Source organism: Halyomorpha halys, unplaced genomic scaffold (genome assembly GCF_000696795.3).
Source record: "Halyomorpha halys isolate HHAL.00 unplaced genomic scaffold, Hhal_1.1 Scaffold128.1, whole genome shotgun sequence".
NCBI lineage: Eukaryota > Metazoa > Arthropoda > Insecta > Hemiptera > Pentatomidae > Halyomorpha > Halyomorpha halys.
In genome coordinates, this window is record NW_027110898.1 from 1,494,341 (window position 1) to 1,513,830 (window position 19,490).

General features: G+C 30.4%; 1 protein-coding gene across 1 annotated transcript in view; it reads right to left on the minus strand.

The window, feature by feature from the left end:
- Positions 1-19,490, minus strand: part of LOC106678186 (uncharacterized) — a gene marked incomplete in the record, with an annotated part of 88,055 nt that overhangs the window by 38,134 nt on the left and 30,431 nt on the right. The window contains 1 exon segment of the mRNA XM_067048978.1: positions 10,518-10,595. Coding sequence (XP_066905079.1) covers positions 10,518-10,592 — 75 coding nt within the window.

The following is a 19,490-nucleotide window of genomic DNA, read 5'->3' on the forward strand; positions in this document are numbered from 1 at the left end:
CTGGTGATATTCCTACAAGCTATATCAAGAATAAATATTTATGTTTTGTAAGAGATTATGAGAGTGGGTGGCTTAGTGGTAAAGTTAACTAAACTAACTCCAAGGACCCGGTTTGAATCCAGCTATGACGGATAATTATTTGTTGTTTCACTATTACAGTGAGACAGATCTGTGGATTCGGAAACCCTCCGTGGGCCACCCAGCCTCATTCACCATCGCCTCCTTGCACAACCGTTGGTATAGTAACAGTTCTTCTTTACAAAGTACAAGTACAGATTTTTTTTTACTAATTTAACATAAATTATTGATAATGCTTTATAGTGCAAAATTAAAAACAATATGTCTTGTTGGTACATATTTATATCTAACTGTAAATAAAGACAAAATAAAAATTATTCATTTTCTCCACTATGGCAACAAATCTGTAATTTATTTAATCATAACCCAATACATTTTGTTACTAGCAAAACGATTTACCGATATAAATTTTTTTAATAAATATTTTGTCGGGATAGGATTTCACTGTTTGACTACTTTAGCCCTCTCACATCTATATCCTATACCTAACAAGGGCGAAACTCAACTTCGCATAATGAACATTAGAAACTTCCTTATTTTTTTTGTAGTTTTTTCACATTTTACACGAAAAGTACTCTTTTTTCAACACCAAATTAAAGCATTTAAAAAAATACAAACAAAATAACACTTACTTTAGGAACGTTGGATTTACCATCCTCAATTCTGTACAAAATAAGCAACGAAAAAACCCTAAACATAAATCTTATGAAATACATCATTAGCCTTGTGTATCAAATCATCTTTACCCTTCGTCGTAAACCTACTGACTGCCCTACAGTTTCATTTAACGATGTTACTCTTACCCCTGTCGAACAGATCCGCTACCTTGGACTACATTTGGACAAGGGATTAACCTCACACCAGACTGAAAAGACAGGAAACTGCACGTCGATTTGGACTATTACAGCACTTACTAGACAAACGGTCTAAACTTCCAACACATTACAAAAGACTGATCTACATGACTGTAATAAGGCCAATCTGGACATATGGAGTTGAGCTTTGGGACTCCACTAAACCTTCGAATTCCTCTCGTATTCAATCCTCACAATCCAAAATCCTTCGTAAAATCCTCAATGCTCCTTACATTGTCACAAATAAAATCATACATAAAGATCTTAATGTTCCCTATGTAACCGATCTAGCCCGAACCAGATATCACTCCTTCCATTATAAAATCTCTAACCACTCAAATCCCTTAGTTTCTAATCTTGCATCCTCTTCCATTCCTGACAATCCTCCGAGGTGCCTGAAAAGAAGATGGCCACGAGACCAGCTAATGTAAAATGTCATTAGAGTGCTACCAATGGGTAGTTTCTCTAAACGTCTGTAACACTCCAATTTAACTTAGATCAGATTTACTAAATGTATTATAATGTACAGTTGTAAATAGCAATAAATAAATATTAAAAAAAAAAAAAGCCTTGTGTATACAAAGACTAAGATGTAAGTTCACAGCGGATTCTTCATCACATTAAAATAACATTTTTAAACGTATATTTATTGAGTAACGAATATGTTGATCTATCCATGATATTTCGAAACCATCCTCCAGATAATACATACGAGTAATAAATAACTTCTATAATGGAGCTAAGAAAATGTCGATTACGGCATTGGGGTCCTTCTGATTGCGTTGAAATGGCACCGAGAGAAAGGAAAAGGTAAATGAACCAGCTTTCTAAAATGACCTTAACCGAAATATGAGTGAGTATTTAATACATTTTATTTAGTGAGTATTCATCATTTGATAAGTGAATATTTTAATTTATGAATTTAATTCTTATTAACTATATCTATGGCAGTTATATCGAAAGTAATAGACAAAATTGTATATAAAAAGATACATTCGAATCCCTAAGTTTAAAAATTGTTCAAGCCATTGTTCAAGAAACAGTTCTTCCTTACAACGGTCAAAGAAGAAGAACAGCCTCTGGAATGCCTGCGGACGGAAGACGCGCAGAAGACTGAAAACTGATGAAATCTATTAGAAAACTTAATGAATTATTAATTGTAAATTGATTTATTAGCTGTAGTTTGATGATGGATATGTAACATCGAACTGTTGCTGCACACCTGTATTGCTTGTAAGGCAGGGGAAAATTGAAATAAATATATAAAAAAACTTCCTTACAACGTACTGAATCCCTGACCCTACGACCCTCGAATATGATTTTAAACTACAGCAGTATTATTAATTATTAATTTATTAATAAGCGGCATTATTGATTATTAATTAGTGGTACAGATTTTTAACAAAAGGAACAAGCTAAGAAAATAAAATTAATCTTTAACTAGTGAGATGGGATCACAGAAATAACAGGGGAGACTCAAAGCGCTTAAATTTATTTTTTAGTTTTTTCATTTAAAAATCAATTTTAAAAACCTTGTATTGAGTCGTATTATAACTCATTTTTAAATGGTTTCCATAGCGAAGATTTTCATAAAATAATTATAAGGACTATAATGAATTTTTATTTATTCACTTTTCATTTAAAACTTTCATAATTTGACGAAAATAATTGACAACGCTTAACAGAGTAAAGAAAAACATAACTTTTTTCCTGCCAAGATTACTACAGTTTAACAAGGGATAGCGAAGTTTATATACCTATACAATTTTATATATTTTTTTTAAATACATTTATTTATTACTTTCATATAAATCATTACTTTTATATTATTTATATATTTATTACTTTTTATATTTATCAATTCTTTGTATAATATTTGGTATCTTTTTATAAATAATAATTTCATATTTATTACTTTTAGGTTGATGTCCTTATTTATTTTATATTAATCTTTGTATCCATGTGTTAGAGTGTTTTAGACATGTATATATTTCATTGATTATATTTGGAATGTTTATACAATTTTTATACTTTTGACTTAAATTTAATTTACATTATTTAAAGAACTATAAAAAGCTGGGGAAAAAATTAAAATGTGTAAGAGAAGAAATAATAGATGATCAAAAGGAAAAAATAAATCCTGTATAATTTTAGCACATAATGCAAAACATTTTATAATGTGACAATTAAAAAAAAAAAAGTTGCTGTGACTATTTATATTAATAGTATTACAAAAAAAAAAAAAAAAAAGAAAAATGAACTTTACTAGTCATTCGTATGCTGTGTATGAGGTAACCAAATGAAGTTGTGCAACACATTTTTAATAACGTGTTTTTCTCGGGCGGTCTTGGTTTATTCCGATTCGAATTCCTGTATCTATTTTTCCTTTAGTTACTCATCAAAATTTTGCATTTATCCATTGTTTGTTACTACCCACCAGAAGGACAAGTTATTTATTTAAAATAAAAAATTAAAAGTACCTTCTTTAGAGGAAAATATTTTGAAAAATCCGCATATAAGTCCTTTCAGACTATTTCAATGAAAATAAAACCTATCTAATTGTACGTTGACAAACCGAGTTTAATCAAAATCGTTGGAGTCGTTTTTTTTTTGTTTTTCAGAATCACGGAAAAATTATGAAAATTGTTCCTATAATGTGGCACTTTCCACTTGTCGATTTTATCCTAAAAGTTCAAAAGTCATACCCAAGTTTTTGTAGCCGCCTAAAAATGAAATTTTAGTTTCGTACAACTTTTAGTTTTTATGCCAGACCTACCACCACACACAGACTATTAATTTGGACTCAGGTGACGTCAAAACGTGCATTTCCGCCGAAAACTGGATACTGGATTTATTTCACGATCGCAATACTTCTTCCAACTTATATTTTATCTAAATAAGTAAACATTGTACGTGACAATAAAAATTGATGATTGCAGTATATTAGAAATGAATGCTTTTATGGAACATGGGTTCATGTTTCTGTAGCACTGTTACTTGAAGTGCACAAACATACATGTAAATTTGTAGACGTTTATTTATTTGTAAGCGTTTCTAAATAAATAAACGTAGATGATATGTGATGTGTAAATAAATAAACGTCTAAATAATGTAATAAATGTAAATAAATAAACGTCTAAAATCTACGTAAATTATGTAAATAAATAAACGTCTAAAATGAACATTATGTAAATAAATAAACGTGTAAAATGTACTTATTTCTTGAAATATTACCTTTTCACCTCATGATTCCATGTAAATAAATAAACGCAAATTTATGTAAATAAATAAACGTCTAAATTCTACTTACTTCTTGAAATATTAGCTTTTCACCTTATGCTTAGAGCTTTTAAACTTACGAAAAACATGGAAGTCGACATTACCTACGTATTAAATTTCAAAAATGAACTGCAGAATAATTTCGCTAAGGCATGGCTAGGAAACAATATTTTTAGTCAAAATTTTAGAAGGCCATATTTTTATTACGCAAATTACCGAGCATATAACACTAAAAATAAAAATAACAGTAACAACAATAATTAAAAATGTTTTTTCTTAACCATAGTTGTCATAAATATAATTCATGGTTATTCATATGTCTAAGCTACCGTATTAGAACGTAAAATTCTTCGACCACCTTCCTCTCTTCTCAAGATATTTTTTTTCTCTCATTTTCGTTCATTCTTCCGGACCTTTAGTAAGTCCTCTACATAATCCTTCATCTTCATAAAAATACAATTTTGATGTTAAGGAGTACAAAAAGAGACAAAATTATGATATAAACTATATAAAATAAAGTATATCTTTTGATGGAATATTCTACTAACTTTAGATAGAAAACATCAGAAACCAACATATAGCAATAAAATGAAGTGTTTACTTCGGATCTGTGGCCTGTATTAATGTTAATGCGGTTTAAACGATAACAAATATCTAAGCTTTGTGTCACTAACCTATCTAATCGAGAATAATGTAACTCCTACCACATAAGAGAGGAGGCTGTGCCAACATGGTCTTAAAACGGTTAGTCAATATTCGTGGGGAATTTGTATTATAAAATTTAGAATATACCCACAGAATTGAAATACTATATATCTTAGGACGGAAGCAGTTTTATCGCTATAATAAAAAATAACACCAGGATGCCACCCAGAGAAAGTTATACGATAACTCAAGCACAATCTTCCACTTGCAGCCCTAACATACTTATTGATGGCCGTTTTTCAACCCTGCACGTCTCCTGAAGTAGCTTTCCCTCTAAACGTAGAAAAACACGTTGCAGGAAAATTTCGAATCGAAAGGACGAGAATCGGTGTTGAAAGCATTCATTATTCAGTGCTTGAAAATTCACGTACATATTTATTTGTTCGATATCAAAAGTTATTCCTGAAATGTTTCACAACAAGATGTTCCGCTCTTAAAGTAATAATATATACTTGGTCATGCCAAGTTACATTAATTTTTAAATAGTTTGTAAATATACGTAGTATTTTATTTAATAACGATTTATTTGTATTATTTTCATTAGAAGTTTTATTTTTAAAATAGAGATGTATACTAACTGTAACGTATGCAGACGACACTGCTATAATTTCGAGAAATACGGACCCTTTACAGGCCACACTAATGCTACAACATAGTCCAAACAATGTTCAGACATGATGCACACGATGGATTCACTCGATGAGTCACATTTACTCTACGACACAAACCATGCCCTTCAGTTTACATTGACAATCACCCTATACCACAAACGAACACTGGAACTTATTTAGGACTTACCTATGATAGAAGGTTGACATGGGGCCCACACGTCAAGACAAAACGTAAAACGCTAAATTTCAATTATATTCTATACTACACAGACGTTCTAGATTATCACTCAGACAGAAACTTAACGTATTTATTGACCTGCTAAAAAAACACAAATTCAGAAAATACAAACTTTTCAATCACAATTTTTAAGACTGGCAACGAACTCACCACTCTACGTTTCAAACGAGAACATTCACACCGACCTACGCATTCCGACTGTAACGTAACACATTTATGAGACTTACAAACAGTTTCACAAAACGCTACATGGACATTTCAATAAATGTATACGACAGATGACAACACATGACATTCCTGACGTAACTAGGCATAGGTTGAAGAGGAGTTGGATGCGGGATCTCCAAAATAATTTACTTAACGTCAGGAGGATGCACCACTGGGTGATGTCTCCCTCACGCCAACTCATGCCTGGATAGAAACTCTCATTTGCTGGTTGTAAAGTACATTTACAGGTGCAAATAAAAAAAAAAAATTAAAGAAAAAAATATTGGTAATATTTAATTGCAGATATAACAGCAATAAGGAATTATTTTCTAGCAACGAAACAACAATCTACAGCTTAATATCAGCTGGCCAGTGGCCTTTGTGTAGTTCGTCAGATCTTGATTCATGTCTACGTACATTTTGTGGTGTCTGAACATTTCATTTTAATTGTGATTAATAATACCGTTCACTGCGTTCATGAATACCATTGTAGTGGTTAGTTTGATTAAGGTTTTGATCGCAATGCATTAGAGATCCGGTACAGACTTGGGCACATAAAATTTGAACAATTTGGATGTGAAAATATTTTACTCTCATGTATCTGTGTGCATAATTTTCTCTTCAGGACTGTCCCATCTTGCCTCTGACCTAACGGAGTTGGCAAGCAGTATTATTATTATTTTATATATTTATTAATTTTACAAATTTGTTTATTATTTTCATTTTTGTTAATTTATCTGATTTTACCTTGAAAGGCACATTTATTTTAATTTTTGTTCTTTATTTTATTTCTGTAGGTTTTATTTTGCTTTTTTTTTTAAATTTATTTGTTGATATATACAACTGTACATAAAATACATCAAGTAAATTTGAGGAAATCATAATGGTACAAGCATGTAGTGAAACCATTGGTAGCACTCTAAAAACATTTTTACAATATAAGATCTCGAGGCCATCTTCTTTTCAGACGTCTCGGAGGATTGTCCGAAATAAAAGAAGAAGCAAGATTATAAACAAATGTGTTTGAGTGATTAGGGAGTTTATAATGGAAGGATTCATATCTGATTCGGGCTAGATCGGTTACAAATGGAAAATTAAGGTCTTTGTGGATGATTTTATTTGAGACAAAGTAGGGAGCATTTAGGATTTTATGAAGGATTTTGGATTGTAAGGATTGGACTCGAGAGGAATTCATAGGTTTAGTGGAGCCCCATAGCTCAACCCCGTATGTTCAGATAGGCCTTATAATTGTAAATCAGTCTTCTGTAATGAATTGGAAGTTTTGACTGTTTGTCTAGTAAGTGCTGTAATAGTCGAAATCGACGTGCAGTTTATTGTATTTTCAGTCTTGTGTGAGGATTCCAGGTTAGTCGTTTGTCCAGATGTAGTCCAAGGTAGCGGATATGTTCAACAGGAGTAAGGGCAACATTATTGAAGTATACTGTAGGGCAGTCAGTAGGTTTACGACGTAGGGTAAAGGCAGGTTTTTATTTTAAGGAATTTATTTTAATCCTCCAATTACAACACCATTCTTTGAGGGCTGTGGTATGGGATTGACGAGTTTGGGATGGAATTAAATTTTTATTTTAAGTTCATATTTTCTAATATTGGCCTAGCTGGTTATATGCTGACCCTGTTCTTCTTTTTATGTTTTTTTTCAAAAAATACTTCGTCAATTTTAGGTGGCTTTAACAATACTAATTACTACAAACGATGAGCTTATCAACATACTATATTATGTAATATAACATATTACAATCGATCTGTCCGTAAGACTTGTGTCAAGGAAGTTTCTTGAAGGAGTAAACCTAATTTACAACAATTTCGAAACCTGCCATTACTCCAAATTTCACTTTATCGCATTGTTATTTAATCAAGTTGAGATTGATTACATATAGCACTGAGATATCCTACACCGCGCTCTATCCTTGACGAGTTCTATTGATCTGTCACCTTAGATCTTCTTTATTTGATAATGATGTCAAGGATGATACAATGAACTGTACTGTAACCTGAGTACTGTAGGATCCTAAAGGAGTGAGTCTATCAATTAATTTTCCAGTTAAAATATTGAAAAAAATAAATAATAATAATAATAAACTATGGAACAAAAATTATCTTCTAATAAAATATTATGATTTATTCTTCATATCAAATAATCAAAATGTGTTCATTTTTTTAATAACTCTAAGTTTAGTAAGTTTTCATACTTACTTGATTTTTACTTTTGACTCACACGTTCCGTAAACATTAGAACAGTAAAAAAAACAGATTTATAAAATTTAAAGTTTCGCCCAGCTCTGGTTGCGCCCTGACACGTCACGCGTGTGCATTTCATTCACTCGTCAGTTATTTAGCATTTTTTTATAGTTCAAGTTGCATTAATATTTTAATTTATATTGCATTCGAGTAAAAGAAGGAATACACTATATAAGGTCAAAAAGTGGTTTAGAAAAGTATATTTGAGACGAAAATACGGCATTTGTTAGGAAATCATATTTTTAGTGATTTTGCTAATGATATTACAACATATGGAATCAATTAATGTATCTTATAAACCTGTAAACGATTCATCAGAGGTAAATTATTATTTTTTATTTACTGTAATTAGGTAGACAATGTCGTGGACACGGCCAAATATGTATCTTGTTCCGACTTTCTACCCACCGTAGAATAAACTATAATGTTCTAATTTAGAAAAATTGACATTTTCTAACAACTTTAAACTCATTACCAAGATGTTTTCCTATATTTTATTGATATCACCTATCGTTCTTTGATATTGATTTATAACGCAGCTAATTTCAAAGCTGAAGGGAACAATGAGAATTCGGAAAACTGTACAACATGATCCAATTTACGTCAGAAAATAAGAAATATGAAGGAGATGGTCAGGAGGTGCGGTCAAGGAAAAACAAAAAATATTTTTCAACTATTTATTTGCCGACGTTTTGACTCACTGTGTAGGCCTTCATCAGGGCTAAAAATAAAAATAAAGTAGACTGAAAGTAATAGTGAAAGAGTGATAAAAAAATATAAATGTGGAACTATACAAACTTACAAAAACAGAAATAAAGTAAGGAGGATAAAGATAAAAACAAAATAGGTTAATAAACATAATGAAGAGTAGTATGATAAAAAGGAGTAAATATTACTGAAACATTTTATTAATTTAAATGACTAAGAAAACATAATAAATAATATTGAGTATTATTCTAAATGAAAATGATTCGAATGATAGTTATTGCAAGTGAGAGTAATTTGGATATAAAAATTAATTAATAGAATATATCTTTGATGCGCGGTCATAAGAGCTTAAGTCAAAAATATGAATTTTTCCGGAGAGCAAAAACAAATTTCAAAACAATATGTAAACTCTAATTATTGATATTCTTGTAATTGTTATTTTTATAAAACAATAGAATAGTAAGTTTAGCTGAAGCATAAAGGTCTTAATACCAACCTGTAGCTCTGATTTGATCCTATAATACAACTTCATCTCCAAATGCTCAAAAAGTGACTTAAGCTTAAGGCCTTATGGCCGCTAATCAAAGATATAGTGTTGTGGAAATTTAAATGAACATCTGTGATAAAGAGTAATGCAGACATACTAGTTAATAATTTATAATGTAATCAATATTTTATAGTAAACCATATTTATCTGGATTATTTCATCATTTTAAATTTTATCTTATGGCAATCATGTAATAACTGAGAATAAATACTTAGTCCCTTTACGTAGTTTATATACACAATACTACCCCTTTTAATATTATATATGTTTCAATGGTAACAATATTTTATAAAAATAAAGACATACAGTGGGTAAACAGGTAAACACAATATCATTTGGAAAGGAATTCAATAATTATAATACTTTTGTAGGACAAAAGTAATCTTAATTAATATATATTTGGATAGTGGCCTTCAGCAATTATCCTGGCATCCCTATCGACGACACTATACATAGAAGTACATACAAATATAATATAGATAAAAAATGGTGGGATAAGTAGAAGCTAGAGATGGAAATGAATAAGAGTTGAAGTTAAGAAATGAGCTTAGAGAAGAAGTAACAATAGAGAATTATTATGTTGAGATAACTTCAAAATAAATAAATAAAAATAACATTAAATTAAATTGATAATAATAACAGGAAAGAAACTAAAATATATAACAATAACAGAATAATAACTAGATAATGATAAAAGAAAGTTATCTGTATTGATAGTGATAGTATATTTTTTCTATTATGACTATTCTAACGTTATTGTTATATGGAAGTATAAAATTTATTGAAATGTGGAAATATAAGATACAGAGTGAGAAAACAAGTAATAAAGTAAGGTAAAAATTTTTAATATAATAATGAGAATGAGTTATTAATTGACATATGAGAACAATACATATTTGAAGTTTTGGTTTCTTCTTGACCACAATATTTGATTATTTCCTTCATATTCAGTTACAGTCCAAAATTTATATATACAATGTCACATATAATTCTCGAATGAGCCTAATTTTAAAGTAATTAAAATGCAGTACCTGAGTTGACGTAGCCTCAAATGAAAGCTGGATGAGCAAGACGAAGCACGTGATGTGAAGCCATTGTAAACCCATAGTCTGCAACATGGATAGCAACAATTAAGTTTATTTAGTAACGATATGATGTAAATGTATATTATACTAATTAAAAATTTATATAGCCTAATTTATTTTCAACTTTGGTTTCACACAACATAACTAGTACTTGATTATATATTTCTATACATTTGAATCGGTCCCTCACCTAATATCTCTAATTATATAGCTGTTTTTAGAAACTGAATTTGGAATTTCAAAACAAAATGGAGGAGGATGTAGAAACAAAGTTTTTTCTTTACCTTATTCTCGGGAACTGTAAGAGATAAAGATATGGAATAGTTTCGTCCTTTTACTCGTTAATTGGGATTTATTTTTAAAGTTTCTGAAATAAAAATAGTCTAGAGAAATTTGTATTGGACTCAACAATAACATGTTTTTTTTTTCATTTTTCAACTTATTTGAAATAAATCATTAATTTTGAATCAACTTAAAAATAAATGTTTAAAAAGTAAAACTTACTTTCGTATTTTAACATGCAAAATGCAAAATCATTATGCAAAATCATTTGATATATTAATATATTAATTTTTTTTGGATATTTTCGATTTTCTAACCCTCTACCCCTATAATATATACACAATACTTATTATGAAAGAGTCAAGAAATTAACTAAATTTCGCTTTTTTGTTCAGGAAGTTTATAGATACCTATGAGGTAAATAATTAACAACTTCTATGCTATTTAAGAACGTATAATTATTATATATATCATGCATATTCTCGTATAAGCATTAAAAAGAATTAGGAAAATTTAAATGTACATCTTTTGATCAAGTCTGGCACCCAGGACTGCTATACAAGATCCGTAAATTCCTATCCCCTACATACTTCCTCATAATCCGTTCTTATCTCTCCGACAGATTATTTCAAATAAATTACAACAGCCCTTATTCATCCCTATTCCGTCAGTCTGCTGGTGTACCTCAGGGTAGTATCCTTGGTCCTATCCTTCATACAGTTTTCACAGCTGACATTCCAACCCATGCTAACACAATCCTCACCACGTATGCCGATGACCCATGTCTATTGTCAGTGAACAATGACATTGTATCCCAAACCCTCCATTCCCACATCACCACCCTTGAAGAATGGTACCAAAACAGGAGGATTAAAATAAATTCCAATAAATCCCACCAAATCACATTTACCCTTCGACGTAAACCCATGACATCTTCCCATACAATATCCTTTAATAATACCCCACTTATTCCTGTCGAACAGATCCGTTACTTAGGAACAGATCCTTACTACATCTCGACAAACGACTGGCATGGAATCCTCATACAAGACTAAAAAGACAAGAAACTGCTCGTAGATTCCAACTATTCCAACATTTACTAGACAAACGGTCTAAATTGCCAATCCATTACAAAACACTGATCTACATGACTATTATAAGGCCTATCTAGACATACGGAGTTGAGCTTTGGGGCTCCACTAAACCATCAAATTCCTCCAGAATCCAATCCTTACAGTCCAAAATCCTTCGTAAAATCCTTAATGCTCCTTACTTTGTCACAAATCAAGTCATCCATCAGGACCAATGTTCCATATGTTGCCGATTTGGCCAGAACCAGATACCGTTCCTTCCATAATAAACTTCTCAACCACCCAAATCCACTTGTTTCTAACCTGGCTTCTCCTTCATTACCTAATAATCCTCCTAGGCGTCTGAAAAGAAGATGGCCTCGAGATCTTCTCTTCTAGAAATGTTATTGGAGTTCTATCAATGGGTAGATTCTCCACATGTTTTTATCATGTTACAATGTCACCTACAGCAAATATACTTGTTGTATATATGTGTATACAGTTGTAAATAACAATAAATAAATTATTAAAAAAAAAAAATGTACATTAGAAATAATTATACTAATCGGGGTTCATAAGCATAAACGTAGTCAATTTTAATATGTACACCCACTATCTTTCAAAATTTATGTAAATTTGTCTTTTAAAAAACGGAAAGTGAAAATTCTCCAAAGGAACCAACATCCCACTGAGCACTTGCGCAAGAAAGTAGTCCCGAGATAAATATACACATTAAAATTGACAGAAGCAGATCGCCCACAGACGTTTACTAGTTATCTTAGCTGGGCACGACTTTTTATGTAATAACTGCTTCACAGATGTTATTACTGATCGTCCAGTTATGGCGTTCAGGCCAGTATAGGAAAGTTGTTCACGCACGACCTTCCTAACACTGTTCGATGGAGTGAAGAAGCTGTAGGATCCCCGAATTATCTTGGAATGGTGCGATATCAGACATTATTTGGTCACTGTCTAAATTAAGGCACGGTACTTAAGGTTCATGATACAAATAGGAATCAAATTAAAAACATAGAAAATTCTTAAAGCTATTTTTATTATTTTATTGAAATTCAGAATTTTTTTTTTTTTACCATTTTCCAAAATATGCAGTTACAAAACATGTTGTTACAGCCATTCTGAAAGAAAAATAAATTTATCGAATCGAGTTTTCTATCTTGAATAGTAATTTTGAAATATCAACAAAATTGTGCTAGAGAGAGAGAGAGAGAGAGAAATTTTTTATTCATCCATGCTGCCTAAATACACCGGGTTGCTAGATTACACATCGGACATATATAAATTACATATAATTATTAAGTATAACAAAATAGAAAAAAAAACAGTTTTATTTTGCACTAAATACAAATATTCCAATTCATTCCTTTTTTCTTTCCTTTTCTTGTTCCCTCAATTTCCCCATTTCACAACATTTATTTACCTGATCGACAAATTCACACTCCCGAATTCACCCTCCTAGATCCTCTCCAGTGACCCGCTAAACAAATTCACTATTAGACGGCAATGTGAGATCAGACCATTAATAATAGTCACAGCAGTAAATCAGTTTACCAAAAAACAAATAAATACATTTTACTAGAACAAAACTAATACAAAAATTCAAAGGAAAATATAAAAAATAGCAGGTTAAAAGAAACACAAAAAAATAAATAAATAAAAATAATAATAATAAAATAAAATAACTTAATGAATAAATAAATTAAAACATACAATATAAAAAATATATATATTTAAACTTTCATTTCTTGATACCTCTCTGTCAAGTTATCTTCCATTTGAAACGTTCAAATACTCAATTTAAACCAATTTTTCTCACGTTAAAACGCTTTTTCTGTAGAATTTTACTGACAGTTCGATCGTTTAGAAGCTACGAAGCTTACTGAAGGTCTTTTCTATTTCTTTTACTAAAATTTGGAGAGGCCTATCACCAAATACACTCAGAATACTCGATTTGGTTGTGTTCGATAATATACTCAACAAATTGAATTGTATAATAACGGTCACAAATAGCATAGTATTGCCCATAAAAATATGAACATATCATGATATGAGACTTTTACCGATTTTAAACATGCAATTACATCTTGCCCATATTTACTTCTGTTCGAAGCGTTCGAATGAAATGAAACAACTTGACGAACTTTTGAATTAGAAAGCTTATTTCACAGAATGGTATTTGGAAACTAAAAAAAAATATTTTTGCCCTTTAATAGGTGCCTAATAAATAGGCCCTTTAATAGGTGCCAAAAAAATTAAGTTTATAAAAATAACTATTTAATTATCTATTTGTTTTTTACCGTTATTTTAAAAAATATATGTAAGAAGAAATCTAGAAATATGGTAAGTAATAATTCATATTTCTATAAATAAATAAACATAAACTTTTCTATAACTTTTATTTATCGTTTTAATAAATCGTACATTGTACTACCTTCAAAATTACTCCAGAGTCTACGATCTAGCTTTAGAAGAATCTGAGATATTATTAAATGGTCAATACTTGCTATTGGTGAAACATCAATATCTGATGAGAATTCCAAAAAACGCTAAAACGTTCTGCCATCGTTAGAATTTTATATTACTTTGTTCCTACTTTCACAAATACTTATGCATTGGCATTGAAATCCGGTTTGATCCTTTTATGTTCACATATCTGAGAGCTATTTTATTACCAAAATACTCATATTTCTAAGACAAGTATAGAGATCATGTAACTAGTAAAGTTATTTCATATGTTTCAAAACTAGTTTTAAACTTCATAAAAGTTTCGTATAGAGGAAAAAGTTTTCAAACCATCTAACGCCTAGTACACTGAACTTACAAATTGTGCCCAATAAATCAGATTGGAAAGGTTTTCTGCAATGATTGGACGTGCTACTACAAGGAAATGAAGCCACTTACTACTAGAAGGTAACCAATACACGGTGTCTCCCTTATTGCCAGTGTTTGAAAGGCTCTTCAAGCCCTATCATGTAGAATGTTGTGTATTTGATAGCTAATGGTGTTGTTGCCCAATTCCTAGATGATTACCTTTCTAACCCAACAGTTTTACACTCTTCTTAGCCACATCATAACAATTGTTATGCAACTCAAAAAAAAAATTTAATATCTTTTAAGCATTCTCGATTTTAGTAGGTTTAATATCAAATCACTAGTAAGTTCATGATCATCATTTATATTGTGCATTACCAATTATAAATGCCTTTCACTACATTTTACATCTCATTGCTTTTATATTTCATCTAATGCATCAGTATAAGTCATGATAAAAAAAGATACTTACATCTGCCATAGATGATCTGGACATTAAACATAAAGAAAATAAATAAATCATTGCTGAATTCCCTGCGGATGTGGAAGGCACCCGTCTATTGAAAGTTTCGATATTAATAGTCGTCAACTTTATTAACACCACAATAGAATTACCACGAATGAATTTAAGTGAAATGCAGTTCCATTTATTTATTTTTATTTTTTTTTAAACTTTATTCAAATTGCTCTCCTGCAAAATAATATTATGTCTGTATCTTACAGTACGAAGTAACTGTTTTAGCTTGACCTCGTGGTATGTTCCATTTTGTGTAAATATGATATTTATAATTTATAATTTTATAAAAAATATTTTGTGAGTTCCACGGTTTAAAAAAAAATATATATGCTGTTTTCGTTGGATAACATCTGTTCAAATTGATCTCCTGTAAACCTAAGAAAATTTGACATTGTATTTCAAATTTCCAAGGTAAGTGATTTGTGATTTAGAGTATGCGAATGAGGGCTGTTTGTAGCCGAATAACGCCAACGTCATCTTTAGCTTCTTCTTCTGATCTTCTTATTAATCCCCACTGCAATGATCTCACCAACTCTACTATCTTGTTGCCCTACAGGTCTTAAAGTTTATTCTCAATAAAAATTAAAATTCCGTCTTCATAAATCTAATTTTAATACCCAGTGCCATACACGAACACCTTACAGATAAAACCCAACAACGTATTACCCTTCTGAAATGTAGTTTTTACAAAATCCATAGATAATTCATTTAATCATTTTTCGATCCTCTCTTTTCTCCGTTCCAAATATTGTCATTCTTTACTCATTTTTAAAAAATCGCTTTTGAATTTTAAAATTAGGGAAATCATTCAAGAAATTGAATCTCTTAAATATATAATTTCTACTCTGGCTCTGACTCTTCTCTAATAGCCCTGACGAAGCCCTGTAACGTGGGACGAAACGTTGGCTCAATTAAAACAGTTTATCGCTATCACTCACGATCAATCATAGATCTTCCAAAAATAAATTAATTTAAATTAAATATCGAATCTATTGATAAGTTAATTGGTGAATTATTAACAGCTCCACAGTTTTTCTATTTTTTTTTTTTTTTTACTACTCCACTATGAGGTTGATATAATACAGAGTATATTTCCTATACCCTTAAAAAAAATTCAGAAGACCTTTAGATTTCTTTGTCATAATTTCGATGATTTACTGGACTATATGAGTAAAACAGTGAATATATTTCGAAAAAGTCGTTCGTAATTCCAGTTTTCTATAAATTATAATGTTTCTTATAAATACTTTTTTCTTGCTATGAGGGTATATTATGTAATACATTGATGGCTATAAGGAGACCCTTATACAAAATTTTATAGTTGCTGCTGTAGAATTTTAACTAATTTTATTGCCTAAATTTTAATTGTTGACTCCAGTTAGTTAAAGTTTAGGTTGACATTGAGGAATGACCTCTTTTCGAAATCGACCTATCAAATTGAACTGACACCAATCCTCAAGACCAAATTAGCAAGTCCCACTTAGTGATGGGAATTATAACTCACTGCCATAGTTTATACTAGTGGATTATGATCGACATTTTTTATTCTTGAATTTCCAAACTGCCTGACGAACTTGTGCAAGAAACCCATTAGTTTTAACAGAGAGCAAGACACCTCTCTCTTTTCAATGCCAAATGGTATTTCGAAATCCTCGCATGCGCTCTGGTTCTTCTCATTGGTAGCTGAAATTATTGTTACCGTTGTCTGACAAAAATGTACTTCTCATTATGAAAGATACATTAAAATTTGTATGTGTTAAGCCGTTGTTTTTATTCATATTATAGGTTATAAATTTCTTTGTTTTCATTTTCACAAAAGTTTATTCGGCCCGAACATAAATGAAAAATTCATGAACATAGGCAGCAACTGAATTCAAACCATCAGGTTTTTTCATGTTTCATAAATATGTTTTTTTGAGATATCGCCTAGTATACAGATACTTTTGAATAAATTTGAGCTGAGAATAGTTTTACTTAATTATTACTACTTACTTAATTAATTTTATTTATTTCTTCCCTTCTCCCATGGACCTTTCTTTAATGGTCTTCTTTATCTCCGTCGAGCCCCAAGTTGTTGGTGATTAGTGGATTTAAATACCTACACATTAATTACCTAATTAAATGATTTTGAAAAATAAAAACATTATTTAATACTGCAAGAGTTACGAACTGTGAATTTATACTTAAGAACATTTTTCAAGAGGTTTTTGTTTTCGATTATAGTTAAAATAGAGCGTGATATAAAAATACTTGTTAGCCATATTATAAAATTTGTAAACCAGATCGTGAGTAACGTACCGTTTTTGAATAATTTTTGTAAGTATATGGAAATAACCTACATTATTCCTGTCGACTTCTAGTACCTATTCATTTTAATTTTCTTGTCCCTGTCCAGGTCTTTTTCTCTTATTAATATTAATGTAGATGTTTTTAAATTCCTCCTTCAAAAATATTAGTTAACCATAAAAAAAATTATCAGAAATTCAATTTTCCTTAAGTAAAAATTACAAGCACGAAAAGCGGTACATCGCAAATTTAAACATATCAGACCCCATACACCTAAACCATATAATATAAATAAATATGTTGAAGCTTTCCAAGATCTCTTTCAATACCTAATTTTGTTTTCGGAATCATTTATTATGCTTAGAAGTAATAGAAAAAAAATTGTGATATATTGCAAAAAAGTACTATTATTCTTTCATTTCCCTTTCTTGCTTTTTTTCTTTGACAGTGCTTGATGTTGAAATATTAATTTAGATAATTGAGTATGTTCGTTGTAAAGCGGAAAAAAATAATGAAAATGTGATTTGAATTTTTTCACACTAAACTTGCGACCCCCCTTTTCATGTATGATGCATAGCTGACCTAACTTATAATATTAAATCCCAATGTTTTGACTTCTGAAAGAATTTCTAGAGACATTCACTAAATGATTTGATGATTTATTTCGATAAATCTCTTAGTTGTTATAATATTGACTGAGATCTTTTTCCCTTATTTTGGTACTGATTACAGTGCCTATCTCTGTATAACTGGAATATATTAGTATTAAATAAAACGAAATGAATACGCAATCTCTAGCACATACTTCACGCTAGAGTTATTGCTGACCTACTAACCTGGCGTTGCACTCGCGTTATTCAATTGTATAGCTAATTGTTGAAGGGGTTATCTAACTGATACAATGCCTTGTTTTCATTATCCAGACGATGGATTTCCCACCACCTTGCGATGTGATTGATAAAATATAAACGTACAATTTTTTATCTGTAACTTTACAGACGAAAAGATTTAAATACAGCATAACGAAGATTTAATTTCAAATTGTTTGACCATCTTCAAATTGAATTAGTTTATCAAACTAGAGAAATTTTATGGTTATGAATGATCATACTATCACAAATACATTTCATATTTTTGAAAATGAAATAATTTTAAAGTGTGGTTTCCGAGGCTTTAATAAATACTACATTAATAAATAAATGTTAAAGCTTATTAATGTCTTTGTTATTAATTAAACATTAAAGAAATATAAAAACAAGAAAAAATAATTGAAATAAATAATCAGTTGATATCAATTACATAAGTTCATAACCAGAGGCAGTTAACCCTCTTCTCTCACAAGTTTTATTCTAAATATCGTTAAGCTAATGATGTAAAACGCTGTAATAAAACTTGTTCTGTTAAATGATTTTGGGACTTGGGTTCTAAAAGGCGATAATGAAAAATTACATAACAGTAATTTATTTATATACAACCTCTTCTACCTTTTAGACAGACCTACCTCTTACAACTACAATTAAAACAATTTATTATCAGCTATGCAGAAACATTTTTAAATGTCGATTTAGTCTTCTTTCACATCAATTCCTTTCGGCCTGAGAGCATTTAAGTGCTCAGTTCGTTAAAGATTAAAGTGAGATAGAACAACAGCCGTTTTCCAGCCATATATAAAAATATATATATAAAATAAATAAAGCCATATACGTAGTTTTATTCTGCAATAAGCATATAGTAACCATTATTTGTGAGGACAAGAGTTCTCACTGTACGGCTGTGAAGTCTGGGGAGCGGCATCCTTCACGGAAAGGAAAAAACTACAATCTTTTCAAAATAAAGTCCTGAGAATCGCAGTTAATGCTCCCTGGTTCATAAGAAATAGCCAATTGCATCGCGAATTACAAGTGGAGTCAATAGAGGATTATATCAAAAAACGGT